This window comes from Trichosurus vulpecula, chromosome 6 (genome assembly GCF_011100635.1).
Source record: "Trichosurus vulpecula isolate mTriVul1 chromosome 6, mTriVul1.pri, whole genome shotgun sequence".
NCBI classification, from domain to species: Eukaryota; Metazoa; Chordata; class Mammalia; order Diprotodontia; family Phalangeridae; genus Trichosurus; species Trichosurus vulpecula.
In genome coordinates this window covers 275,351,563-275,378,434 of record NC_050578.1, presented here as the reverse complement: position 1 = coordinate 275,378,434, position 26,872 = coordinate 275,351,563, and the positions used below count along the sequence as shown (strand labels likewise).

The following is a 26,872-nucleotide window of genomic DNA, read 5'->3' as shown; positions in this document are numbered from 1 at the left end:
CCTTGCTAGAAAAGCTTGACGTACAGCCCTCAACTCTGGGCAAGGTCTAGCCTAACCAGTTATGGACAGACTTATCACCACCACTCAACATTCCGATGGCTCCCTAGCCCCCCTAGGGTCAGACCCAAACTGGATTCAGGATGCCTTTCCAGGCTTGTTCCATATTATTCCCCTTCACACGCTTTATAAGACAGGCTGTCTGTCCATGTCCCCACTCTGTGACTTAACTGGGCTGCTTCCTCACCCACTTGAGACCTAGAATCCCTAAAAATGATAAACCAAGCCCTGACTTGTAACACTGGCTGATTTCTGAGGTGTAAATGCTTAACGATTTAAGCCAGCTCCAGTAAGTGCTTCCGTCCCACCCCTTACCTCATTTTGCACCCATTTACATCAAGCCCGAGAAGGCAGAAGCTCCTTGAGAGCAGGGAAGGGTTCATTTTTGTCTTTGGCATCTGGCAAACAGCAGACACTTAATGCTTGGTGACTGATCATCAAGGGGCTTACCACTAGATAATGAATTCTTTGGCCAGGAGAACCCAGCAAACAGATGCAGAATGATCCCAGGGGGCTAGGCTGCTTCTGCAGGGACTGGCAGGGTGAAGATGTTTTCAACGCTACCCCCAGCAGCCAGGCTAACAAGTCCAACACTTTCATAGGACAGGCCTGCCCCGTACTGAAGTTGGTCCAGTCCCTCTGAGGCTTCTCTTCTTCCTGCTCGATATTGTCTGCTTCTCGGATTTCACACAGCCTGACTTCAAGGCCATCTCCTGGGCCACCTCCCACTGCAGGCTCCATGGAGTTCATCAAGGTAACTACAGCTCAGGTGCCAAGATGTTGCCAAGGCAAAAGGGGCACTTCACAAGGTGCTCAGGACTGTCAGCACCGACATTTCTGCTTGGTGACTTTAACAGGCAGGTGGACAGGAGACAAAACGCTGGGATCGACAGATAAGAGTCCAAAAGCCATAGATCTTGGATGCTCTTCTGAAGGGCTCCTCCCACGCCATCCACCCATTTATTAATGGCTCTCCCTAATAAAATCCGAAACATCACAGCCATTTCTGGATATACTTCCTTCCGTTCAACTCACCCTTGAAACAAAGAAAATTTAGTGTCCAACAAAACGGTTGTACCACCCAGTGCGAACCCCCTCCCCCAACCTTCAGAATACAAAGTGTCCCTGAAGCTTTCTTTCTGAAGAGTCTGGAGGCACTGGATGTGAAAGGGGAGGGAGGTCTTGACGAGGACGTCCTGACAAAACCAAAGCAGCCACCGAGTGCGATCTCCCCTTCAACAAGGCCACCAAAGCGGCAGAGGCTCCGTGTAAAAATGTTTATTGTACTAATGTCTGGAATACAGGAACTTAAAAAAATGACACCTCCACTCCAAAGTGACAGTGAGAGGCCCAAGCTCAGGGCCAAGAAGAACGGGCTCCCCAGGGACACTGCCACGTACTGTGCCCCTTCCACACCATTACCAGCCTCGCCTGGCAGAAGCCTGAGGAACCAGGGGCATCAAGGCCTTACCAGCTGCTAGCAAGCGTGCGAGGGAAGAAGGGGATGTCTGAGGGGCTCCCCTGTGACTTAGGAGCTTGGGTGCATGGGGTGGGGGCCTGAGGGCTCCCAATTTAATTGAGGGCAGAAGGCTGAAGGCCCAGGTAGGGAAGAGGAAGAACGGAAAGGGGATTTTGGAGGTAGGCTTGAAGTAGAGTTAAAAAACAGGCACATTATCCAACATCTCCCTCTGGCCCCCACACTGCTTGGACGGCCCCCTGATGCTTCCCTTCTCCCCACAGAACAAAAGAAGAACAAGGAGAAGGGGAACTGAGGAAAGAGAGTGGACGCACAAGGTAGAGAATCACTTTTGCCACAAAAGAGGGCTATGGAAGATGAGCCGGGAGGGAGGGGTCAGGCTGCAGCTGTGGCAGCACCAAGGGGCTGGGGTGCCCGAGTGCGTCATGCCATGCCCCAGGTGCCCTTTGGCAGTGCCACGGAGAGCCTCCCTGCAGGGGCAGAAGGGGAAGAAGGTGGCAAAGTGGAGAGGCAGCGGGGAGCTACAGAGCCCCCCAGGCTTGCCCAGCTCACGCAGCCCCTTGTGGACACCCTCAGAAAGGAAAGAGGGCAAACAATAGGGGCAGAGTGGGCAGAGCTGGGAAAGAAGTGAGCTGCCCTCCTGCTCCAGCGTGGAGGGCAGAGCTGAACCCTGTGAGAACCAGGGCCTGGGCCCAAGGCAGGCAGAGTGAATGCACTTTATGGACAGCAAAGGAACAAGGAGAAGCCAGGGCCTGTTTCTTCCCAGGGGCAGCCTGTCTCCCCCATCTTCAGGAGGGGCTGAGGCCAGACAGAGGGATACACAGTGTCGACTGCCAGTTCAGCCTGCCTGCTGCCCCAGACAACCTGGCACTACCCTCCCTGGGCCTGCCAAAGGGGCGAACGGGAGAGGAGAAACTGGAAAAAAAGAGAAAGGTTCAGATGGAGGAGGGGCCTGAGGGTGCCCGGGCTCCCGGCCACATCAAGAAGAGTGCTGGTTCTGGTAGATGGAAGCCTTCTCCTTCAGCAGGTCCAGACATAAATGGCAACTCCAGCTCCCTGCAGAGAAGGAGAACAGGGTTCTATGTGCAGGCACAAGTGCAAGCACAGGAGGCTAGCATTCACTGGTAAAGAGCACAGGACCATGGGTACTGGAGTGGTTTGTCACTGCCTTCTCCAGCTCATTTTACAGATGAGGAAACTGAGGCAAACAGGGTAAAGTGACTTGCCCAGGGTCACACAGCTAGTGTCTAAGGCTGGATTTGAACCCAAGAAGATGAGTGTTCCCCACTCCAGGCCTGGTGCTTTGTGCACTATGGCGCTCCCTAGCAGCCCAGAGAGAGTCCCAGGTCAGCCAGCCAAATGGCAGCCCTAGGATCTTCCCCCAGGTCCTCTTTGGGATTCCCTCCCCACCTTTCTGTCTCAATCAGACCCCTACATCCTTCAGAGCGGGGGCTCTTCACCTTCCATGGACCTCTTCTCAGAATCATGCTTTGAAAGGTTTAAGAAGACAAAGAAAACAATTCTGCTGCAATGTGGTTAGGAAAATATTTAAAAATCTCCATGGATTGTCGGTTGTGAAGTCCTCCTGGAAAAGCTTTCTGACAGCCCCATGTCAAAGTCACAACCGGCAGATTGTGCCCTGTACCTGCCCTTGGTCTCAGTGTGGGGGAGTGAGGACCCATGAGGCCCAGGTCAGGGGCCCTCCCTAAGCTCTGGGAGCCCTGAGAATCTGCTGAGAACAGAAGGGACCCTTCTCTTTCCTGGAGGGAAGACCTACCACTCACTGGGAACCATCAGTTTAGAGCCAGAAAGGACACTGGAGGCATTGAGGCTGATGCCCTCATTTTCTCAATGAGGAGCCAGGTCCTCAGCCTGCCGACCGTTGTGAGATGGTTCATGTTCTTCCATCCAACAGTCAGAAGCTCAGAACCCCCTGGAAGGTGGATGCCTGTCCAGTGGGCCCAGCAGCGTGCTGCCTTCCCCGTCCTCCTCTCATCTCGTTAACCTCCCTCCCAGGGGCTGGGCAGGGGAAGAGCAAGAAACAAAAGCTCCAATCTGTTCATTCCTTTCAGGACTGAGGTCCCTCCCTTCCCTCCATCGGGGCTTGCTGGTGGGCCCCCCCCCCCCCCCGTGCTTAGCACCTCTCCAACAAATAGTAAGAGCTTCACAGAAGCTGGGCTCAGGGCCTCTCAAACCCAGCTCCAACCGGCCACTTCCTGTTAGAGGCTCTGTCCTCCTCCCAGGGTGTAGCTTTGGGGTCTCCTCAGTGGCCATGCTGGGCTCCCTGCTGACCTCCCTCACATAAACTTTGCCTTTTCTTCTTCATCATACCCACATTACTTCATTCTACAATGGCCACCATAATGGCTCTCCTTTCCAACCCAGCCCCCACAAAGCCCAAGCTGACCATGTCACTACCCTCCTTACTAAATCTCAGTGCCTCCCTATCACTCATGGGATGAATAATGTCTGAAGTCCTTTACAACCTTGCCTGGCATATCGTATATCACTCCCCTTCATGCCCCCCACTTCCTCCCTTTACCTAAGTTGTGCCCCACACCTGGAATGCCCTCCCTATCCCCTCTACTTCTTGGAACCACTTGTTTTAATTCAGGGAGAAGCCATGAAACCTGCCCTGACCTACCTCCCCTAGCTGCTGGGGACTTCTCATCACTTCCAATTTAGTGCCTACACTTTTATCTGTGTGCTACCTGCCTCCAAAAGAATATAAGGTCTTTGAAGGTAGGGACCATTTTTGGGGTGTCTTTGTATCCAGGAGCATGGTGCCCAGCACGTAGTAGGTGCTTAATAAGCACTCGCTGATGGTCCCAGGCCTCACTGGGGACACTCACCTTCGGGTGGCTCCGACATTGAGGGGGTGAGACAGTACATATGGTAGCCGCGATCACAATCATCACAGAAGAGCAGCTGGTCCTAGTGATGAAGGGCAAAGAGAACAGGGGGCAGGGAAGTGGGGGTGATTAGCATGCCTCGGTCCAGCCATGGGTGGGGGAGATCAAAGGGATGAGGGTAGGGGAGCCTGTGCTATGAGCAGCAGGGCACAGTGGGCAGGACCCAGGAAAGGACCCCCTGAGGGTGACTGCAATGGAGAAGTCGTCCCCAAGAGCGCACTCACGTCATTCTCTGAGGTACCACAGATATTACAGCATTTACACTCGATGCACTGCCAGCGGTAGGTCTTCACGGCGGCCATCATGACAGGGGTGAACTGGAGGCAGGATGGGTGCCCTGGGCAGGAGAGAAGGGGTCCAAGTGGAGGCCTGCTATGCCTGCCACCCTCATACCTCAGGGGAGGGCAGCTGAGGGGCGGCCCTTCTACAGCCACACACAGGCTGGAGACCTTCCTGCTTGGTGGGACCCAACCAGAGCAAGTGTGTTCTGGGCAGTGGCCCCAGAGGCATGAGGAAGGGGGAGACCTGCAGGGAGACTGCCCCACAGGCTGCCCACAGAGGTACCTGAACGGCCACAGTCGGAGCAGGACACCAGCTCCTCGGGCTGCCCTGTCTTCTTGTTGATCTTCGAGTCTCCCAGACAGAAGTCACAGTAGTTGTTAGGCAGGGCCAGCCCATCGGGGCCCTTCTTGGCTGTAGGGAAAAAACAAAGTGGTGGGGCCCACTTCTCCACCGTGGTGGGAGGGCAAGGCAAGGTGTGAGCCGACTCCTCCTTTAGAGAAGGAGGGAGGACAGGACAGGCTCAGGGGACAAAGGGCAGGGCCTAAGAGCCCCACAAGGCCTCGGGGGAGGTGGGGGGAAGGAAGGAGCGGGGGGGGGGGGGGGGGGCAGCCATTTCTCCCCCCAAGCCCCACCCAACAATCTCCTTACATTTCTGCTCTTCAGACCTCTGGGACACAGGGGTGGGAGGCTGAGAGTCCTCCTTGTCTTCACCCTCCTCCTCTGCCAGGTGGGAGTGGGCGTAGTGGTAACTGAGGCCCGGACGGTTCTTGTAACGCTTCCCACAGACTGGGGAGAGGATGGCAGAGAAAGGCATGAGGACCCAAGCACCCCTTCCTTGCTCCCTGCAAAGTCCAGGGCTCTGTCAGGGTGCAAGGAGGCACCCCCCTCCTCCCTCCCCAACCCGGAACATCAGCTCAGTTCGGGAACAGGGCTTTAGTGGATGTTACTGATGATGGAAGAGGGTGGGCCGGACACACCTGCTCTCCTCTCTCCTTCCAAGTCCCACCCTTGATGGCAGGCCTTGTTTATGGCCAGCTGGCTGCTCTGAAGCCTGGGCCCCTCACCTCATCCCTGTACAGTCAGGAGGTGCCCAGGCCAGGAACAGGGGAATGGGAAAGTGGGAACCTCTCTGGCCAGCCAGTGGAGGAGAGGAGGGCGGGAGGCAAGAGACTGCTTCCCAGGCATGCCCTCAGAACCAGGGCCCAACAGCTCACTAAATTGTCAGGAAACCCACCAAACTCCCCACCTAAAGTGAATGGACCCAAGTGGTCCCAGGCAACACAACTGAGGGAAGCTGTGAACAACCGAGAGAAATCATGGGAAGGGAGAGGGTAGGTGGGAAGAAGGCCAGCAAGGTTAGCTTGTAGGTGACAGGTTCAAGTGGGGTGCTGGTAAAGTCAGACCCATTAAGGGCACTGCCTCATGGTCAGCCAGGACTTGTGGGGATGCCCAGGCAACAGACGCAGAAGATGCCAGTGATAGGTCAGGAATTCCCCTGTCTTCTCCCACGTCAGGTTTCTCCCATACTAGTCCCTAGCCCCAGCCCTCCCTCCAGCCCCCAGCCCCCCAGCCCCAAAAGCTTGCCTTCATTCTCATGGTGGAGGGAGGGAGGGGAGAACAGGCAAGGACGGAGGGAGACACAGAGAGATATCGATTCCCCACCCACCAAGTGTTTCTTCAGGGGACAGGAGGCCCCCTTCTGTCCCCTGTCCCCCCACTGTCAGTGGTTCCCTTAAACTCTCTTTGGAAGCCATCCAATGCCAGGGCCCCGAGTGCCAGGGGAGCAAGTTTGTGCAGGACACGTGGGGGCAGAGGCAGGTGCAGCAGAGCAAAGGCTCCCTCCCTGGCCGCCCCCCAGCCCCCTGCCATTCCAGAGGTTTTCAGACTAGCGCTGCAGGAGAAGACAGAGGCAGGAGGAGCGTCGGAGGAAGGAGGCAAGGGGAAAGGAAACACAAAGGCAGAGTGCCGAGAGAGGACGGCTACCTCTCTGGGGTGCTTTCGAGGTATGCTTTTGTTTGAAACTATCTGAAAGACAGAAAGAAAAGTCGTGAGAGGAAGGCGAACACGGGCACACGCACACGCACACGCACACGTATGTACACACGCACACACACACCGACCCACACACAGGACAGGAGCAGCAGCTGCAGCACAAGAACCCAACAAGGAGAGAAGCCTCCGAGCGGGGGGGCGCTTGGAGGGACAGAAGGGGGAGGGGAGGCAGGAGAAGAAAGAAAACAGAGACAGGAAGAGAGAGAAATTGCATTAAAAAACCTCACGTGGGGGCTCCAGGACCAACGGGCTGCCTCCCAGCACCCCCTGGTACAGGAGCTGCAGGATGCGAGTGTGGTAGGTGGGATGACAGGCCTGGCCTGCAGGCCAAGGTCAATGCCTTCTTCCCTCCCCCCACCCGCCAGAGGGGCTGCCCCGTTCTCCCTGCCCCCCAGAGGCAGAGGCACTCACTGTCACACGCATAGGGCTTGTCCCGATCCTCCAGGATAGAAGCATCCAGCTTCTTACGGGCATTGCTCACCCCTTTGCCCTGCCAATGGGAACAGGGAAGATTCGTTTCCCCAGGCTCTCAGGTCCTGGTTAGCTGAGCTTCCCTAGAGGTGGCTGAAAATGTCTCCCCACTCAATCTGTGCTCCCTTCCCTGTGCCTGACAAATACTGGTGGAATGGTGTACCAGATCACCTGGAGCCTACCCCCCTTCTTGGTTCTCTCGGGGTTGGGGTCTGTGGCCATCACCAGGGAGACTCTTCTCCCGGCTCACCTTGGCTTTGCCCTTGCCCCTGCGCTTGGGTGTGTCTTCCTCATAGTCCTCATCGTCCAGATCATCCAGAAAGTCCTCAGGCTCCAGGATTCGCTGAGGGAGGGGAAGAGTAGGATGGGTGGGAAGAGGAGCAAGGATGCTCCGAGCACCAGACAGGGGAAGCTGCTGGGCATGCTCAGCTGTCACCCTGCCAATGGGATGCAAACGTAGCTCGGAAGCTTCTCGCTGCCTTTGCAGGGTTCCCACTGAATTAGGGGAAACCCTGAGGCTGACAGCTTACAGTCTCCTGCCCTGACAAAGACAGTCACAGCTTGGCCTGCCCCCCCTCCCACTCTGGAAGTCCCTCTGGCTGGTTTAACCCAGGCAGCCCCAGCATCCTTCCAATGAGAGGTCACTGGCCCCTTGTGGGGCTCCTCCAATGTGAGAGAGAAGCTGGTACCTTCCTTGCCCGGCTGTTGGTAACTGGGAACTCTCCCAGGCTGTCGTCATCTGCCTGGGGATTGGGGGCACCCCGCTTCTCAAGGGGGTCGGTGCGCAGTAGGGCCTCCAAGCTGCTTCCATCCTGGGAGATCAGTCCTTCCTTCTTCAGGGTCTGGTCTGTGTCTGGAAGGAGAGCCAGGCTACACTGAGATATGGACGGGCACAGGGTAGTCAGGACCACTGGAAGTAAAGGGCCCTTGTTTACCTCTGCCCCCCAAATTCCCAGAACCTGAGAGTCTCCAGGTTTCCTATATGTTCTCCCCCTTCAGCCTGTCTCTCAGCCCGACACTGACCATGGCACTGTCCACAGAGGAATACTGCCCCTACCTGGCTTGATGGCTGGGAAGGTGAGTCGGGGGTCTTCAGGAGGGTGGGCTCGGCGCTTTTTCCGCCAACGCCGGGCAGGATAAGAGTACAACTGCCCTGAGGCCAACCCTGTGAGAGATGATCTGGGTCAGTACCCTGAGAATGACAATGCCTTCTGGACCAGGAGAGTCCCCACTCACTCTTGAGGCTGGGGTAAATGGGGTGGTGGAGGAAGGGAAAAGATTCCAGACAACAGGACTGTTGGGAATTGGGTGGGGAAAGAGGGAAGAACAAGGGAGAAGGGAGAAAGTGAAGGGGAATCAGGTGTTGTCTGTCAAGAGGATACAGAGAACAAAGACAGCCAGAGTGGACCTGCCCCTGAGCCTTCGAGGACAGAGGCCTCCCATCAGCTCAAGCCAGAAGCTGTGTGCTCGGGCGCTGGCCCTCACCTGGCCCCCGGTGCCGCTTTTCCATCCAGATGTAACAGTTGCTCTGGGCCACTCCAGTCTGGGAGTCCAGGAAGGGCAGGCGCACACTTCGTTCGGCACACAGGCGAGCGTTGTAATTGTGGCACTGCTCCATGGCATCTCGGTAGTACTGCTCTCCTAGGCTGTGAGGGGGAAAAGGAGGGGCTTCAATGGAAGGCTCAGAAAGCCATCTGGGACCCTTCTGACCTGGCTGCTCTCTCTTCTGCCTTAGAGGACACCAGCTGAGCTGAGTCAAGTGTCACCAGGAGGAATCTAAGCTGGGTCGAGTCCCGGCTGCCCTACCAGCCTCTGTGGTGTCCTGGTTGTGAAGGCTCAGAACATGAACTGCCTTAAACCCCACACCATGATGTGACGGGCTCTCAATAGCTTGGTGCTTTGAGCAACTGGGAAAAATCCCCACCCCCAAACCAAAACAAACAAAAAGGCAGCAGCAGAAATGCCAGCCTGGCTTAATTCAATGAGCTGTAATTACTGTAATCTGAGGTAGGCCTCTTCTGTGAGGAGGAGGCAATGGGTCCACTTTAGCTTGCTTTCAGAAATCGGTCTCCACATCCTCACCATCAGAGAAGAAAATTGGATAAACAAGGCTGAGGAGCATGGCTCCTTTGTTTCCACTGATGGGAACTGAGAGTGACATTCAGAAGGAAATGGAAGGAGAGCAGGGAGATCCTGGGGCTGCGGGCCCGGTGGCTCGCCTTGGGCATACACCAGGAGATGGGCCACACAGCTTTTGAAAAGAATACTGTGCTTGGGAAAGGCAGAGACTATGGCTCCTAACGAGTGGGGGAAAAGCTCTGCCAGAACTACCTGGACAGAGAAGGCTCAGGCAAACACGGATACCCAGACCCTGTTAACCAGCTAACAGAGAGACAGACAGATGGGTGTTTTGGGGTGCTGGGTGCTGCTGGGCAGCCCTCAGAGAAATCCCTTCGTTTATGCCCAGGGAGGGAGAGTCCCAGCTCAGGAGTCCATCAGAAGGAAAGCCCAGAAGGGTCCTGCTTCTCAAAGTAAGGCTAAACTGTCAGGTAACTAAGCACTCCTATCCTGGTGATGGCAAGGGAAGGATAAGGGGACAACAGTTGCTTGGCTGGGTGGGGATCAAGAATAGGAAAAAGGTGGAGTTCCCTTCCTGGCCAATAGACTTTGTCATCAGCGGCCCCCAGCAGATGGTACTGAGGAGGAGGGAGCTGGCTCCCCATGGCCAGGGTACGGGAAGCCCAAACCCCACCCCCTCAGAAGCCCCCTGAGTCCCAGAGGTGAGACGGAGAAACCAAGGCCTGTCTCAGGAGGTACCCTGCCAACCCCTCGAACCCCACCCGAAGGTGCCTGCTGCCACCCACCCGGGAAAGACGGGCTACCCCAAGAAACTTCCCTTTTCTAACTTTTCTTTCCCTCCTGTCTTCTTTCCATGCTCCCCTTGGGATCTAGAAGAGTCAGCTTTTCTCAGAACAGCAGGATTTCCCTCTAAGTCAGTATGAGATCTGGGAATGTGCCTCTGGGCCTAGTGGAGTGGTGGGTACAAACCCGAGGAAGAGGATGGAAAGGGGAGAGAGAACCCCTGCGTGAGGGAGGACAAAGTGGGAGATTAGCAAGATCATCTCTGAATTGAGTGAAACATCAGCCTGAGGAGAGACTGGGAAAAGGAGGAGGCAGATCAGGGAGAAAGAGAATGATGGAGAGGGATGACAGCGGAGGGGCAGAGAGGGAGCACCCCCCCAACCAGGCCAGGGTAGGGAGGGCACCCAGCTGAATGGCAGTGGGCATGCTCCCCCTCACCAAGAGGGCACCCATCCAGAGGGGAGTAGGGGAGTGCTTTCAGCCCAGCACAAATCGAGGGCAGAGCCCTGTGAGCCACCCTGGAACACCCCCTCTTCCAGCTCCCTGCACCCGCTTAAAGAATGGCTGCAGATCTGCTGACCCTGGCCTGGGTGAGCCCCATGCAGGTAAGACGCCAAGGCCCCGCCAATTCACAGCTGCCTCCAACCTGGTCAATGGCACAGAGCTCCTCCCTCAGGGCTCTCACATATCCTGAGGCCCCTGGGGGGGGGCGGGGGAGACGCCCCCAGAGCCCGCCCCCACATCCCCAGGAAGGCGGATGCTCCTTGAGGGCAGGCGAGCCTCTGGGTCCTCGGCACTTGGCACAGTGGGTGGCACTAAGGATATCAGCGGACCCTTCGGGGCTGCGTGGGGGCGGGGGGAGCTCCGGCCAAAGGATGAGCCCCTTTCAGGCCCTGCCGGACAACGCATCGTAATTCAACGTGAGGGTGCCAGGAAGGGAACCGAGTTCGAATCCTAGCTCAGCTTTTGACCGCCTGGGGCACTCTGGGTAAGTCACAGTCAGCTCTGTGCCTCAGTTTCCCCACCTGTCAAACGATGAGGTTGGACTACACGGTGGTCTCTAGGACCCTTCCTAGATCCAGAGCCTTTAGATCCCGACTCTCCCACTGACTCTGTGACCTTGGACCTGGCACTGCCCGCGGTGCCTCAGTTTACCTCCTCGGTCAGATCGGAGGGACGGGGCCGGACGGACTCCCCCTTAAGGTCCCTTTCCAGGCGCCAGAGCTCGGGCCTCAGTTTCCCCCTCGGGGGCGCGCCTGGCCGGAGCGGGCCCGCGCGCGCGCCCCCGCCGGAAGTGCTCGCGCCCGCGGCTGCCACGCGCCCCGTCCCGGCGCCCAACGGCCTCGGCCGGGGCCCGGGCCGCCCCGCGCCCGCCCCGGCGGCGCTTCCGCGTAGGCCGCCGCCAGCCCCCCCCCCCCCCCACCGCTGCGGCCCCGGGCCCGCCCCCCGCCCCCCGCCCCCCGCCCGCCCCGGCTCTGAAGAGAGACGGCGGTCGCCACTCACAGCTTCACTACATTCTCCACCACGGCCGCCATCTTCCCTCCTCCTCTCCCTCAGCCCGGCAGCCCCTGGGGCCGCAGTGCGCAGGCGCCCAGTCCGGAGCGCGCGCCCGCGCGCTCCCTCTCCCGCCCCCGGGGCGACCCAAGCGCGCAGGCGCGTGGCCTGGAGAGCAAGGCTGCTCCTGCGCTAGCACGCAAGCGCCGGAGCCGGAGAGCGCGCCAGCTCCCCGGCCCGCACCGCGGACACAGCGCGCAGGCGCCAATCCCAAAGGCCTCCCCGCTCCGCCCCACCCTCTCTAAAGCTCCAAACAGAAGCTCTCTCGGTCTCCTCCCCCTTTACGTAGAAGCCAGCTCGCAGTTCCCTGCCCCAAAGCGCAGGCGCCAGAGAGGTCGGCCATCTTCCGCACTTCCCCTTCCCCCGCCCCCGCTCAATCACGCAAGCGCAGCAAGGTAGGCCAGGGACCCGGGGACCCATTTTCTTTTTAGCCAGAGCCGAGCCGGGACCCGGTAAGAGGAAACAGAAGTAAGGCGATGCGCACGCGCTCTGTTCAATCCTGGTAAAGTCTCCTGGCGCAGGCGCGCTGAATCCCCAGGAAAGCCAGCGAATCCTCGCGCCTGCCTTGAGTCCCTTACCTCGGTCTAGGGTGGCTGTTTTTCCCTTCACCTCCAACGTCCTTTGGGGGCTCCCCAGTTGTGGACGGGAAGACCAAAGCGGGAGCGAGGATGGAAAAGGAGCCGCAATTAAAAGCAATAACAATAATTCTTTCCTCTGCAGCGGGCGGGAGTCACCAGGCAGCCAGCATTTTTCAAACGTCTGCTGTTTACCGGGCACTGTACTGCACCACCCCCCCCGCCCCCACTCCGCCTCCCGGGAATTTGCGGGAACAGCGATCTCTTTACTCTCTGTTAGGATGCGCCAATTTAAAAAGTTACATTGTTCTAATGGCCCCGCTGCACCGTATCTCCTCCGTGTGTTTGTATACGTGCCTGTCTTATCCCATTCTCACCCCGATTCCATTTCCGAGTATGACCGGGGGAATGCTGGTAGTGTTTAGCAACCGGACTTTCCAGGGGAAAAAAGTTTGCGCAAACATTTTTAAGTTAAATCTGATTGTTTGCACTTTTAAAATCTAGTCAGTTAAAAAACCCAATAAATCAAGCCCCGATTTGTAAGGACCGCCGATTTCCGAGGTGCCGGTGCTCACCGGCCTTTCCCGCCAGCCACCTCCTGTACTAGGACATTAGAAGGAAAGAGAAGAAAAGAGTTCAGCCGGGCTAACTATGCGTCAGCTTGCGTCTGACAGGAGCTGCCATACTCTACCCTCAGAGTCTCTGCAGAATCACTTCTAACCGCTTCACCTGCGTGTTGCGGCATCACCTCCCGGATGTCATGGTCCTCTTGGAGAACAAAGGGCCGATAACATTGTCGTTAACCAATCCAAACCCTCTGATTTATTTATTTTTGAGACAATCGGGGTTAAGTGACTCGTTCAGGGTCACACGGTGACCGGGTGATTGGGTTTGGTGCCCTCTGACCATCTTCCTGCAGGGCTGCTGAGAGCTGACTCGGGTCTCCCCACCCTCTGCCTCTGACCCCGCTTCCCTTCCTTGGGCTCTGGCTAGCTAGATCAGGTAGGGAGGGACCCCTGGACACACAGGATAGGCTCTGGCTGAGTTTCTGCAGCTGGTATCCTCCCTTCCCCCATCTATGACTTGCCTCTTGTTCCACTGAAATCCCACCTTCTACCTGAAAGCTTGGGGATCTTCTTTAATGCCATTGTCTTCTTCTTTGTTGGTTCATAGTTGCTTTCACGTTGTCTCCCCCATTAAACAGTAAGCCCCTTAAGAGCAGGGATTGTCTTTTAGCATCGTCAGCACTTAGCACGGTACCTGGCATATAGCCCGGTATGTGCTTAATAAATGTTTATTAATTGACCGTGCTGGGGGACAATAATCAATCCATATTCTACGATTCCTCAAAAGGAGGATCTCCTCGATTGTTTGTGTGACAGACTCTGCTCACCATCCTGAAACTTCCCCGATCCAAATGTCACTCTGGGCTGCCGCTTTCCTATGAATGTTGTTTTCCCTTATTAGGATGGAGGAACCTAGATGGCAGCGTAGCAGGAGACCTCACAGCTGGTATTCCAGGGTCCCCCATCTCCCACCTTCCCCAAGCAGATCTAGAAAATGTGCCAGATCTAATCCGGCTAGAGAAATCCAAGAAAAAAGTCACAGTGAGTTGTTTTGCCAGCCCGCTTTGGTCTACGGAGACAGACAGAAAGGGCCAGAAGCACTCCGGTGCTGGGGACCAGGATGAGAGAAGGAGGTCAGACCCATCCCTGAGTGGTAGGATGGGAACAGGTCAACACCACCCAGTTCCAGGTCACAGGTCAAGGTGCATGGAGGAGGGAACCTGTACTCAGAAATGGCATTCTGGGATAAGGAGCAGTTGAGGGCCTGAGTTGATGTATATAGAGAAAAGCAAGTTCAGATGCCAGCAGTAGTATGGCTCAGATCTGAGGAGGAGAGCAGGATCTTGGTTTCAGCTTCTATCTAGCCAAGCCTACAGAAGAACAACCAGGGCAGAAATCTCAGACTAAAGAGTTACTCTGAACTCACAAAGCTTTCCAGCTGGCTGTTAGGGGCTGATTCCAGACTGTTGCTCAGACCCAAACCATGGTCAGGAACTTACAGAGCCCAGATTTGGGCTGGGCTGGGCTGGGCTGAGGAGGACAGCAATTAGATTTTGCTTTGGATTAGACCACTTTGGGAGCACTGAAAGCTTGTGGGTTTTCAGCTTGAATTGTCCCTGAGATCCTGGAATAACACAACATTCAGTACTGTAAGAAAGCAGCAACAGAACCAGTCCAGATGTTCCCTCCAGAAGCGCATAGAATCTGGCCCTAATACAAGCCTGAAATCAGGAAATAGACTGGAAAAATGAGCCCCCCCAAAAGAAGATCCCACCACAAAAAGGTATTATGGTAACAGGGATGCTGTTACAAAGGCAGAAGAGAATGACTTCAAAACATCTTCAAGCAAAGCCTCAAGAAAAATGCAACCTGGGTACAAATTTAACTAGATTTCCTGGAAAAGATGAAGCAAAAGGTTTTTGTGTTTTTAAGAGTTAAAAACATTATTACAAATTAAATGAGAGCTATGGAAGAAAGAATTGGAAAGGGAAATAGCAGCTTGGCAGATGAGGCACTAAATCTGCCCAGGCAACAAACTCCCTGAAAATTAGAACGCACCAAATCGAGTTAATTAAATTGAAGATCTATCTATCTATCTCTCTATCTACATTTGTGTATGTGTGTGTACAAAATGTCCAGAGGATGTATGTATGCATGTATATATGTATGTATATGTGTGCATATATGTGTATGTGTATATGTATGTATAAAATGTCCAGAAGGAGAGAGCACTTAGAGCCAATAGCATTGGGCAAAGTTAAGATGTGCATAGACATCACTCCCGTGCCCTTGGGTAGAGTAGAAAGAGCTGGGAGGAGCAAGCTTGGGCAAGCCCCTCTGCCCCCTGTGCCTCAGTTTCCTCCTCTGTAAAATGAAGGGTTTGTATTAGATAATTTCAAAACCCCTTTTTAGCTCCATACATTATGGAAGAGCAGTGCAACGAGGTTGGAAGTATCATTATTAGCCTTTAGCAAGTGAGGAAAGTGAATCCCAGGGAGATAAGGTAGATAGAGTACTGGGCCTGGAGTCAGGAGGACCTGAGTTCCAATCTGGCCTCAGACACTAGGCAAGTCACTTAACTGCTATTTGCCTCAGTTTCCCAATCTGTAAAATAGGGATAACGGCACCTAGCTGGCAGGGTGGTTGTGAGGACTACATGAGGTCATTTTAAAACGCTTAGCATAGTACACATAGTAATCACGAGGGCAATGTCAGCTAGTACTTAGAAGGGGCAGAACCTGAATCTCAATCCCACTCGATGACTTCCAGGGAGCCTTGAAGCTCTAAGTCTAATCTTGGAGCCCAGATCTCGCTCGTTTGAGGTGCCAGAAGAACGGTTTGAGATGTGGAAGGAACCTCGAGGCTTCTCAAACTTTTTCCACTCCTGACTCCTTTTGGTTTGGGCAGTGTTGGTTGGTGTTTTGTGGCCAGAGAGCGTGCTCAGTATGAAGTGCATGTGCTTTGTGTTCAGAACCAAGGCTGCAGCGAACACAGGCCAGCGCTGCCAGAAACACCTCAGATTCATTACAGGTTTGATTTTTAATTAAGTTTTGGTCGTTGTGTGTTCAGGACCCTTTTGCTGTTGCCAAATTTTTGACCCACAGTTTAAGAAGTGCTGAATTGTAGCCTAATCCATATATGATCAGGAGTCTCACCTACAAGTAGTCAGACAGCTTCTACCGGAAGACCTCCAGTGATGGGGAATTCACTAGCTGTCCAGGTGGCCCATTCCACAGTGACGCTTGGAGCTGAACTCTTAGGAAATCTTTTATTACGCAGAAGAGTCTAGTTCAACTCCTCCTTGTTGTTCCTGGTTCTGACCACTAGAGGACATTTCAGTCGCGTCCGACTCGTGACTGCATTTGGGGTTTTCTTGGCAAAGTTACTGGAATAGTTTGCAGTTTACTTCTCCAGCTCCTTTTACAGATGAGGACACCGAGGCAAACAGGGTGAAGTGGCTTGCTAGTAACAAGCTAGTAAATGTCTGAGGCTAGATTTAAGTTCAGGAAGTTGAAGTCTTTTTAACTCCAGGCCTGGTGCTCTATCCACCACTACTTAGCTGCCCTCTAGGGCCAAATAGAAGAAGACTAACCCCTCTTCCATAGCTCCTCAAATGCTTGAAGACAGCTGTTATGCCCTCTCCCCACCAAATCCCCACTTCTCCGGGACAAATATCCCCAGTTTCTTCAATCAATCTTATAGCCCTTCCCCATGCTGGTCACCTTCCCCTTGGATGCTTGCTGGCTGGTTAACATCCTTCTTAAACTCTGGCACCCGGAGCTTAACAGATTACTCCAGCGGGGGTCTGACCAGGGGCTCTTTTGGAGGCTTTAAATACCTTTTTGTTGATATCTTCTATTTTGACTTCACTCATATTTCCCACTGTATCTTCCCCCCTCCCCCTCCTCCCAGAGAACCAAAGAATAAAAAAAGAGGAAGAAAACGAAATTCAGTGAAACTAATCAAAGAAAGAGTAAAGTACAGAAATATTCAGAGCAGCACTTTTTGTTGCAGCCAAGAGATGGCCCTAATGTGGGTGCCCTCGGATTGGCCACATTGAAGCTTCAGAACATAAAGGACCATTTCTGTGTGATGAGAAATGATGACGATGAAGAGTTTGGAGAAAGTCAGAAAGGCCCCTAGGAGCCAATGTGGAGAGATACACTAAGCAGCACCAAGAGAAGAGATACAGAATGACCACAATAACGTAAAGGAAAACAACATTGATCTGCTTCTGAGCTCCATCGATGCAGTATCTATCCAAGACTTCAGAGGACTGGGGTTGAGCATTAATCCCACCTCTCAGGATAGAAGTGGTGGACGAAGGGTGCAGAATGAGGGACGCTTCAGAGAGGACCAATACGTTGGTGTGGAATTTATTTAGCTTCTTTCCATTGCAGGGAAAGGCATTTGGGAGGTAAACTAATGCACTACGTAAACAGGTATAGCTAAGCTCCCGAGAGGTGCATGGAGAGGACAGTGTGTGTCCTGCGTTCTGGAAGCAGGTTACAGTTGTAGCTAAAATGACCCAATCCCTGTATGTCGCTGAGTGTTGCAGTGTCAGACACAAGTGGGCGCTAGGAGCCCCGGGTTGGTCTGATTAGACTCACACTTACTGAATTGAAGGAACCTTGGCTCCAAACAGCTGATTTTTATAGGTGGGGGAGAACGGACCCACAGGGGTTGCGCCCAATACAAAGAGACGCAGCTGGCTGAGGACTCGAGCCCTGGCCTTCTGACTGCCAGGTCTTCACAATGTGGCTCCAGGACTCAGTCCAAAATACGGAATTTGCATTTCTAGACTCCTCAAACTGTATTCCAACTGGTCTCCTTGACATCCTTAAACTCATCATTCCATCTCTGGCCTCTACACCTTTGCAAAGGCTGTACCCCAGGAGAGTAAGTTCTTGCCATCCAAGTTCTGTCAAAGGCTTAACATCAGATGTTGGGATCCTGTTGACTCCTGGGATTCTAGGATTTAGAGCTGGGCCTTAGAGACCATTCAGTCCAAGCCCCTCATTTACCTAGGAAGAGACTGAGGTGGAGAAGCTCCTCAACAGACTCACAGCAGGGCCTGTATCCAGGACCTGCCTCCAGACCTGCCTCCCAGTGGCACAGGGAGGCTATTCATCACTCGCTCTCACTGCACGACTGACCCACCTCCCTTCTCAGGGGGATCGCTCTCTGTTAGCACCTTTGGCTCCATGTTTCCCAAGGAATTCCTCCTTGCAGCCCACTCACACCCCTTGCATCCCATCGGTGTCATTCCTCATACTTCTGCTGTTACATGTGTTTTTTGGGTAAACTGAGGTAACCCTTTTTCCCATCTCCATGCTCGAAGGCCCTTTAATGAATTTCAGCTTGGGATACTCCACAAGTCTCCACCCTACACACCGTGATCATCAGATTAGACAGGCCTCAGGATTTCCTCCAGCTCCCACCTTCCAGAGGAGGCCTTCCCTCTGGTGATTATATTGAGTTTATCCCATATAGAAGCTTGTTTGAACATATTTATTTGCATGTTGTCTCCCTGGTCAGATTATAAACTCCCCGAGGGCGGAGATTGTCTTTTGTCTTTTTGTGTCTCCAGTGCTTGGCACATATTAGGTGCTTAATAAATGCTCATTGACTCACTAAGAAGTTGAGGGACTTCCCCAGCCATGTACCTGAGGCTGGATTTGCACTCAGGTCTTTCTGACTCTTGGCCCAGAGCCCTCTCTACTCGCTGTGCCACAGAAGCCATTATGTGCCAGAGGCATCTTCCTGGCCTCCAGGCCAGCTCTCTGGCTGTTTGTCCCAACCCCCACTAGATTATTGCTTGTTTTAGAAAGAGGAACTCAGCCTCATTCCAAGCCCACAGAATTGGTCCACCTGAATATACCATGGACAGACAGACAGACACACTGCGCTTGGATAGTGAGATCAAACCAGGAGGGAAGATTAGAAGAATACAGCATCGACTTGGACAGTAGCTGAGAGAGAAGCATCTCCGAATGTTCTCGGGGATCCCTCCTCTCAGAGGGCCCAGTAGCCAGGCAGGGCCCTGGATGGCTGACTTCTCCTGGCCTCAGTCTGGCCCATTTGGCCCCTCATGCTTCTTTCCCCAGCTGAAGGGGAATGAACATCTGGCAAAGGTGGTGGGGCTGCCTCCAGTGGCCTTGTGAGGTGCGTGGACTCTTTATGACCCCATTTAAGGTTTTCTCGGCAAAGATACAGGAATGGCTCCATTTCCTTTTCCAGCTCATTTGACAGATGACGAAGCTGAGGTAACCAGCGTGAAGTGGCTTGTCCAGAGTCACTCAGCTAGTAAGTGGATTTAAACTCAGGAAGATAAGTCTTCCTGACTCCAGGCTAGGTATTCTATGCACTGTGCCACCTAGCTGCCCATTGAGCTTGGGGTCCACTAAAACCTTCATATCTTTTTCAAACTGCTGTCTAACCTTCCCCATCTTGTGAAGTTGATTTCTGAGTCCAAGCCAAGACAGTTATATTCATCCTTATTAAATATCATCTTTTTAGCATTTTAGCTGGCCGGGATCTGTTTGGACCCTCTTACCCAGGATGAGCTCTCCCTCCTGGATGTGCATCATCTGCCATCTCGGCCTCTGTCCAAGACTCTGTTAAAAATGGCTTACCGTTTTAACCATCACCTCTTATGCTCTTCCTGTGGTGACAAGAGGTCTATTCAAAGGGAAAGTGATTTCCCAGGTCAGGTCAAATATGATCTTAGTGAAAAATCACAGGGCAGCTAGGGGGTGCCACAGTGTACAGAGGGCCAGGTCTGGAAGTCAGGAAGACTCATCTTCCCAAGTTCAAATCCAGCCTCAGGACACTTACTAGTGACCCTGGGCAAGTCACATAACCCTGTTTGCCTCAGTTTCCTCATCCATCAAATGAACTGGAGAAGGAAATGGCCAAGAAAACCCAAAAGGGGTCATGGAGAGTTGGCTACAACTGAACAACAACCACAAAAATTCACAACTTAGCCTTCACCCAGCTGGCAGCCCTGATTAGTCTGGACTGTGTCCTCAGAGACGGTAGGAAGAGGGAAGGCTGACCAGGAATAGTGGCCATGGGAGACACCACTGCCAAGCATATTCTCTGTGGTCCACTTCCTGAAATAGGGAAATGATCCTCTATGGACCATGCATCCTCAGTCAGGGAGGCTCTCAATTATTCTTAGCTGGAGGAGGGGAGGGGTGTGTATGTGTGGGAGAGGATGGAAGACACCAGAGAGGACACAACTAATAATGGAGGTGTGGTGAGGAGGGTCTAAGTCCATGATGATGAGGGACTGAAAAGTGAAAAGGACTATTCTTTCCTCCTCTTCCCATTTTGGGAATCCTGTCCCATTTGAAGATTTTTTAACTAAGTTGGGAGGGTCCTTAAAACATAAATGTCTGAGGTTTGGAGGGACCTGGGAACAGGAAACCTGGCACGTCAGCTCCATCCCAAGAGCCTTTAGTCACCCAGAGGCTCGGCAGCCCTTCCAGAGTGGGGACCCCGCTGGAACAGTCCATCTGTTGCAGGGGACGCCCTGCTGGCACTAACCCTGCTCAGTACAAAGTGGCCAAACCTACCCGGAGAAAGCACTTGACCGCAGTGGCTCTGCCCAAGGAGCAGGTGAGTGAGGCTACTTGGGCAGCCCCCAGGCAGCCAGGCCTGACTGCCAAGCTGGTGAGGCACCACTCAAGGGTGGTTGAGGTCAGTGCAAAGGCTTGTTTGGAACTAGAGCTAGATTCGAATCCTCCTTCTGCTGCTTACTAATCATGACCTGGCCCGTCCTCTCCCCTCTTTGGGCCTGTTTCCTTCTCTGTAAAAGGAGGGGCCTGGACACCTGGCAGGTGCCCTTCAGCTTGAGGGCTAGGATTCCCGGATGAAGCAGGCATTGGACATTAGGATACTCGCCTTCTGGTAGACTTGACTTGTTTTTAAAGGTCTTCTGGCCTTACTTTCCAGTCACTTGTAAACAGGCTTTGGCAAGTGAAGCATCATCCACATTCATGTACTGCCCACAAAAAAAATGGTGGAATTGAATTGTGCACAAGATGTGGTATAAAAACTGCATAGCCAAGGAGGTGGGAACCAGTGCCAGGTCCCCACAAAATGTGAAGGTGCTTTGTTGGGTAGGGCCTCCATGAGGTACCTTAGCCGCTATTGGGTCAGCTTGCAGTTAGGTTCTATCTAGACCAGCTTCATTAGGGTTCCTTCCTTAGGACTGTGAGCCTCCTTCCAGCTCCGGCCCTCTCTCACCCTCTTCCTTTCAATTCCAGGGCTGCCCTTGTCTGCAAGGGCTGGTGCTCCTGAGGAAAGCCAGAATCCACTGTTATCCTGACAACCACCATCCACTCAAGGATCGGGGGCACAGAAGGGGATGGCGGCTGTTATCAGGGGCTCAGCAGGATCCCATGGAGGAACCAGCAGCCCAGCTGGGGGGAACAGGCTCTCTGCATGACGAAGGGGACAGGACATAGAGGAAAGCATGTACAGTGACAGAAACCACCCAGAGAGGATGAGGATTTGGGGAAGCCTGCCTGGTTCAAGGCCAACACAAGGAGTCACAAGGCATATAATGCTAGGAGGGAACTTTGAGCCCAAGGAGCCCAGAGGGGTCACACAGGTTATAAGGAAGTCCAAGTCCATGTGTTCTGAGTTCAAATTTAGGGTCTTTTGCACTGTACCCCACCTCCCAGTCTGCACCCCGCAATCTGACCATCTTATTACTCATCTCATTTATTCAGGAGACTTTTATTAAGTGCCTGTTGCACTCAAGGCCCTATGTACGCTAGGAAGGAAATAAGGAGAAGTAAGATGTGATCCCTGCTCTCACAGCTCCATCCCGTACCGATTTGCTCATCGAGTCTCTTCAGAGAGCTAAGAGGCAGCAGAGCTGGGGAATTTAGGTGAATGGCCTGTTTGTCACTGGAAAAGCCAGCTGGGGATCTCTGTTCTGCTGCATACTTCTGGCAAATCATGTAAACTTGAGCCTCAGTCTCTCACTTTGCAAATGAGGGAGCTGAGCTAGACACTTTCTAAATTCTGACTAGAAATCACTTACAGGCGCTTGCCTGTGTCTTCTCCCATCTGGCCGTTCCCTCAGTATCTAGCATTTTGCTGGCTAGTTATTAAATATAAGTTGGTTAGTTTCAAAGCAAACCTGAGATGGAGAGACAGGGAAGGAGGTTGAGGCAGGAGAAGCTGTCATCAATCCAGCATGGTTTATTGCAATCACAGCTCACTGCAAGTCAGGACAGGGGGGAAGGGGAAGGGGCTGACATCACACCCACATTGCCTGCAAGGCCCTCCCCAGAGGGTAACCTAAGTCTAGAGTGTGGGTATCCCCCACCCCCACCCAGGATTGGGTGGATTCCTGCAGTCCTTCCTTGAGACTTCCCCATCCTGCAGCTCATGCAAGTTAACATCTCCTGGTCATCCTTGCCCTGGCAGAGGGAAGGAAGAACTAGGTCATTTCCTCCCCCCTGCCTCCCTCCCCCAACTATGAAAAGTCTGCCAGCTGGGGTATCTGAAAACAGAGCAGAGGCAGTCTCGGCAAGGATGGGCTGCTTTCCTGGCACCTGTTTGTCCCAAGGAGTGCAAAGAGCTTTTCTGCTGGTCTCTCTCAAAACTTCATTCTTCCCATGGGACGAGATGGGGGGAAGCTGAGGTACAAGAGTGAATGATACGCCCTACAATCACAGAAGTAAGGGCTTGGATCCTCGACTGGATCTTGCCCCCCTGGGCTCCCCACAAGCCTAATGCCACCATGCTGCCCTACCCCATAACCAGGGGATTTTATGTGGGGATCTCCACTCTGTCTAGGTCTTGGTTCTGGTCCATGATCTGTAGGACGTCGTCCAGTATAGAAGGTCCCAGGTCCACATGGAGGGAAAGGAGGGAGCTGGCTTGGGACAGGAATGGTTCCTCGGTTCCTTGCTCAGGCATGAAGCCATTTCGGGGAGAGTCAGTCTCTGGAGTCCTCCAGACCTCCAAGCCCTCCTTCTCCTGGGGGGTTGGCAGTGATGTCTCCAGGTGCAGGCGGGGTGGCTTGGGTGGAGCTTGAGCTGAGGGCAGGGTGAGGGCCTGGGGCCCACCAATGACTGGGAGGGAGATGGCATTCTTGAGGAGAGGAGAATGCCCGTCAGAGAGGCCCCGGGGCTCCCGCCCACAGACTGTAGTGGTCCGGGCAAATGGGAACGGGATGTTGAAGGTGCCATCTTCCTCCTCCTCAGGCCCCTCACCCATTGTGCCCGGTAGCAGGTGGAACTTGCCCTGTAGGAAGGAGATGTCACCAAACATGTCACCCTCGCCACCGTTGCCAATGTGGATGGTGTGACGGAAGTCGCCCAGAGGTGGGCTAATCATGTCTGATGACAGTAGGTCCCGCAGCTTCTCCTTCTTCCCTTTGCGGTTGCCCCGCTTCAGGTAGATGGGCACCTTGGTGGACATATCACCATACCATCCACAAAAGGCCCAGGAGAGGAAGGACTGGCTCCCACAACACGCTAGATTTCTACTGGAGAGTGGGTGCCCTCAAGCCTCCCCACCTCTTGTAGATCCACCAATGGGAGCTGGACCAAAAAGGGGCAAGTGCCAACCTGAACCAAAGTTGATCAAGAAGTCAGCAAGATGAGGAAAAGTTAAAAATCTTTTCAAAAAAGGGCTGAGGGGCAGAGCAGCAGCCAGTGTCCTTCCCCACCGGTGTCCCCTGCCTGGCTCCCTCAATGGGCAGATGACCGTTCCTCCTGGATCCACAGGGCTGGAAGTTGGCACATTCTGAAAGAGAAGAACCAAGTCAGTGTTTGCCCACAGCGGGGAGCTGTCCCCACCATTTCACATTTTTTGTTCCAGGGCCCACCAGAAGCCACACTTCTATGCATTCCTGTGAGAGTGAGTGCCTCTGGCTTCCCAGCAGCTGGCGGGAAGGACTTCAGATCCTAGAACACAGAAATGTCAGAATCAGGAGGAAGACAGCTTAGAAAGTCAGGGATGAAGGAACTTAGAACAGTCTAGACAACCTGAGGGAGTGTAGAGACTGTCAGAGGCAAACCTTAGGAATTTTTTAGCATCACCCCCTCACTTTACAGGAGGAAACAGAGACCCAAAGGGAAGGGACTTGTGTGAAATAACCCAACAAGCCTGTGGCAGAGCCTAACTGGAACCTAGGCCTCTTGACTCCCAGCTTCTTTTAATCCAGGCCAAGCTCCTTCCACCACATGTTTATCTCCTATGCCCTGTATATATGCCAAGCATGACAGCTTGCCCAACTAAATTAGAAGCTCCTAGAGAGCTCAGCTAGCCCCTAAAGGTGGAGCCCACCTAAGCCTCCTAGTACCTCTTTCCTCAAAGCCCTCATTAGCATGGGATCCCAGGAAAAGATCATGTTCATTGATAAGGTGTATGTGACTGACCAGACTCACCCAGTGGGGACTGAGCGTGGAACAGTGGAGTCAGAGCTGGATGGGCCAGGCCCTGCCCCCACAGCTGGCAGGCTAGGAAACTTCCTGGCACAGAGCCAGAGCCCACTCTTCCTACTGGTCAGGAACCTTCCTACATTCTGCTCCCCTCAGCAGCCTGGCCCATAAGGTTCACCCCAAACCCCCACTGTGCCACCCCAGCCCCTTTAGCTCTAGGGCTCAGATTTTAGGATCTACCTCCGCCCCACCCCACACCTCAAGAGGCAGGTGGCAACCTCCTGTCTCTTGAGAGGCTATCAGACTGTTCCCAGAGAGCGAGCGTTTCCACAACAAACTAAGCCCCTGGGTGGGCAGAACCACTTGCCAGACAGCTGCCTCATTCTGGGCTAGATGTGTCCACCCATTTCCAGATGTGGGGCTGGACAGGGAAAGAGTGGGGTAGGGAGGTGCTGCTGACCAGTTTCTCCCAGTTGTCCTGTGGGTGTTGAGCCCCAGGCAGACCTTTGTCATCTGGATAACACCTGAAGAGGGCAAGAGGCCTGTGGAAGCCAGGCCACCAGGCGACCAGACTCTGGGGGAGGACCAGGTGGAGGTGAGGAAGGAGCCCTAGCTTTGGAGATGGAAGACCTGTGCCCCCTCCGCTTACTCTGAGGGACCTCAGGAAGCCCTTTTTCCTTTAGGGGCCTTCCTAGGGGGTTACACCAGCTACCGACTCAAGCCCCAAGTCGGGCCTGTTCCTACCCCATAGCTTAGGAATGAATGTTTAACATCAACCTGCCCTCCTCACAATGGAACACTTTCTGGTGGGACGCCTGCTGACCTGGAGACTTGAGACGGAGGTCTGGCTCTGCCAACTCATCACCTGCAAGGCCTTGTGTGAGTCTGAAGCTCCCTGCTCTATCAAAGCGGACCCATGGCTAAGGTCCCTTCCAGCTCTGGCCCTGGGAGCCTATGAAGATGACCCCCATTGGGGCATTACAGAATGATTGGATGTAACCTCAGAGGTCATGGAATCCAACCCCTATGTCCCGAGGAGGAAACAAGCTCAGTAACCCAAATCCTATGACCCTCAGCCAGGGCTCCTTTGCCAAGCTGCCTTCCCATGGAGAGAGAGAGAGAGAGAGACAGAGAGAGAGAGAGAGAGAGAGAGAGAGAGAGAGAGAGAGAGAGAGAGAGAGAGAGAGAGAGAGGGAGGGAGGGGGAGGGAAGGAAGGAGGGAGGGAGGGAGAGAAATCCTAACTCTCCAGGGGCCGGATATTTCAGGGATTTTTCAGGATGAGAATTTACCAGGAGTGGCCTCGGGTTTCCCTTAGGGTCCGGAGCTAAGCGGCTAACTTAAGGGGACCACTAGATGGCGCCCCCTGCACAGAGAGCCCCGGGACTGGGGTGAGAACTCTGGAGTCCCGGTCCTTGCGGGGTTCCACCCGTGGGCGGGAGCTGGGGGGGCACAAAGGATAGGGGAGTCATGGAGGAAAGACTGCCTGGGTCTGGGCTGTGAATTCGAGCCTGCAGTCCATTTGCCTGTGCCTTCTTCTTTGAATGGGGAGGGGGCTATGAGACTCTCACTGCAGGGAGCACGAGGGGGCCAGACCACCAGCACGTCACCAACTAACTACGCCTCGGCAGAGGAGGGACGCCCCTGCCGGCTGAGCTTCCCGGAGGGCTTAGGGTTCTGGCACGAAGGAAAATGAAGACGCCCCAAATCTAGGCTTCCTCCTGAGACTGGAGCACTAAGGGCTGTCTATTCCTCTCCTGTTCGGACCCCTTTCCCGGCCCCCAAGCAGGGCGCTGCCAGCCCAGCCCTGCCCTTCCCTGCCCTGCCCAGCCAGGATCTGTTTCAGGGCATGGCTAAAGATAGGCGCACACCTCAGCCGTTTTCTAAAAATATGGGGCGCTCTCTCCCTCCCTCTGGGGCCCGACGGAGACTGAGGAGGGGGCGCTGCTTCAGCCTAGCCCAGGCCCAGGGACCAGGAGTGGTAGCTGAAGGCAGGGAGGCTGCGGGAGGGTGCGCTTAGCTGGAGGGCTGACCCCGAGGCTGGGAGGGGATCTTGGAGATCCCCCAAGGGAGAAGGGGCAAGACTGTCCGAGAGGAGCAGGGGAGGAGTGAACCAAGCAGAAGCTCAGCGAAGGAGAGACAGGGGAGTCCTAAAGTGCAGAAGGAGGAAGAGAAAACGTTGAAAGAGGCGGGAGGATCTGGGGGACCCCCCAACCCTCCCCACCCATCGAGCAACAGGGAAATTCCGTAGCCTGGCGTGGGGATCTCGCGGTGACACCTTACCGGACACCCACCCCGCTTCAGTCCTTTCTTATCCCGGGGACTTACGGTGAGGTGCTCTCAGCCAAGCTGGGTAGCCCCGGTCCAGGTCCGGATCGGCGTAGCACGGGCGGCGACCGCAGGGAAGATCCTCAGCAGCTGGGACCGAACTGTTCCCAGGCCCGGGGCCAGCAGCGCCGCCTCCGCGGGCCCCGCCCCAGATCCTCGACGAGCCAATGGCCGCCCTGGCTCTGGCCCGGCCCGGCCAGAGCCGGCTCCGCCCCGCCCCGCCCCGCCTCTCCAGCTGCTGCTTCGGGCAGTCAGTGGCCTGGGCGGGAGAGGTGGGGTGGGGACACAGCGGGGTGGGGTGAGGTGGGGAGGAGGAGGGAGGGAAAG

At 54.4% G+C, this 26,872-nt stretch overlaps 2 protein-coding genes across 3 annotated transcripts; both read right to left on the bottom strand.

The window, feature by feature from the left end:
• Nucleotides 1-1,094: 1,094 nt before the first annotated feature.
• On the bottom strand, nucleotides 1,095-11,756 carry DPF2 (double PHD fingers 2). Of its 2 annotated transcripts, XM_036764374.1 has the most exons (12): nucleotides 11,617-11,751; nucleotides 8,737-8,897; nucleotides 8,309-8,416; nucleotides 7,941-8,104; nucleotides 7,502-7,594; nucleotides 7,192-7,270; nucleotides 6,712-6,753; nucleotides 5,377-5,514; nucleotides 5,011-5,139; nucleotides 4,671-4,783; nucleotides 4,387-4,468; nucleotides 1,095-2,590 (listed from the first exon to the last, which is right to left on the bottom strand). In XM_036764374.1, exons 1-12 carry the CDS (start codon nucleotides 11,646-11,648, stop codon nucleotides 2,514-2,516), a joined length of 1,218 nt encoding a protein of 405 aa, XP_036620269.1. In that variant the 5' UTR covers nucleotides 11,649-11,751; the 3' UTR covers nucleotides 1,095-2,513. The 2 variants fall into 2 exon arrangements, with proteins under 2 accessions (XP_036620269.1, XP_036620271.1); XM_036764376.1 differs by lacking the exon at nucleotides 6,712-6,753 and having other exon boundaries at nucleotides 1,321-2,590; nucleotides 11,617-11,756.
• Nucleotides 11,757-22,012: 10,256 nt separating this feature from the next.
• CDC42EP2 (CDC42 effector protein 2) lies at nucleotides 22,013-26,635 on the bottom strand. Its single transcript, XM_036762487.1, has 2 exons — nucleotides 26,546-26,635; nucleotides 22,013-23,581 (listed from the first exon to the last, which is right to left on the bottom strand). Exon 2 carries the CDS (start codon nucleotides 23,252-23,254, stop codon nucleotides 22,601-22,603), a length of 654 nt encoding a protein of 217 aa, XP_036618382.1. The 5' UTR covers nucleotides 23,255-23,581; nucleotides 26,546-26,635; the 3' UTR covers nucleotides 22,013-22,600.
• Nucleotides 26,636-26,872: the final 237 nt, after the last annotated feature.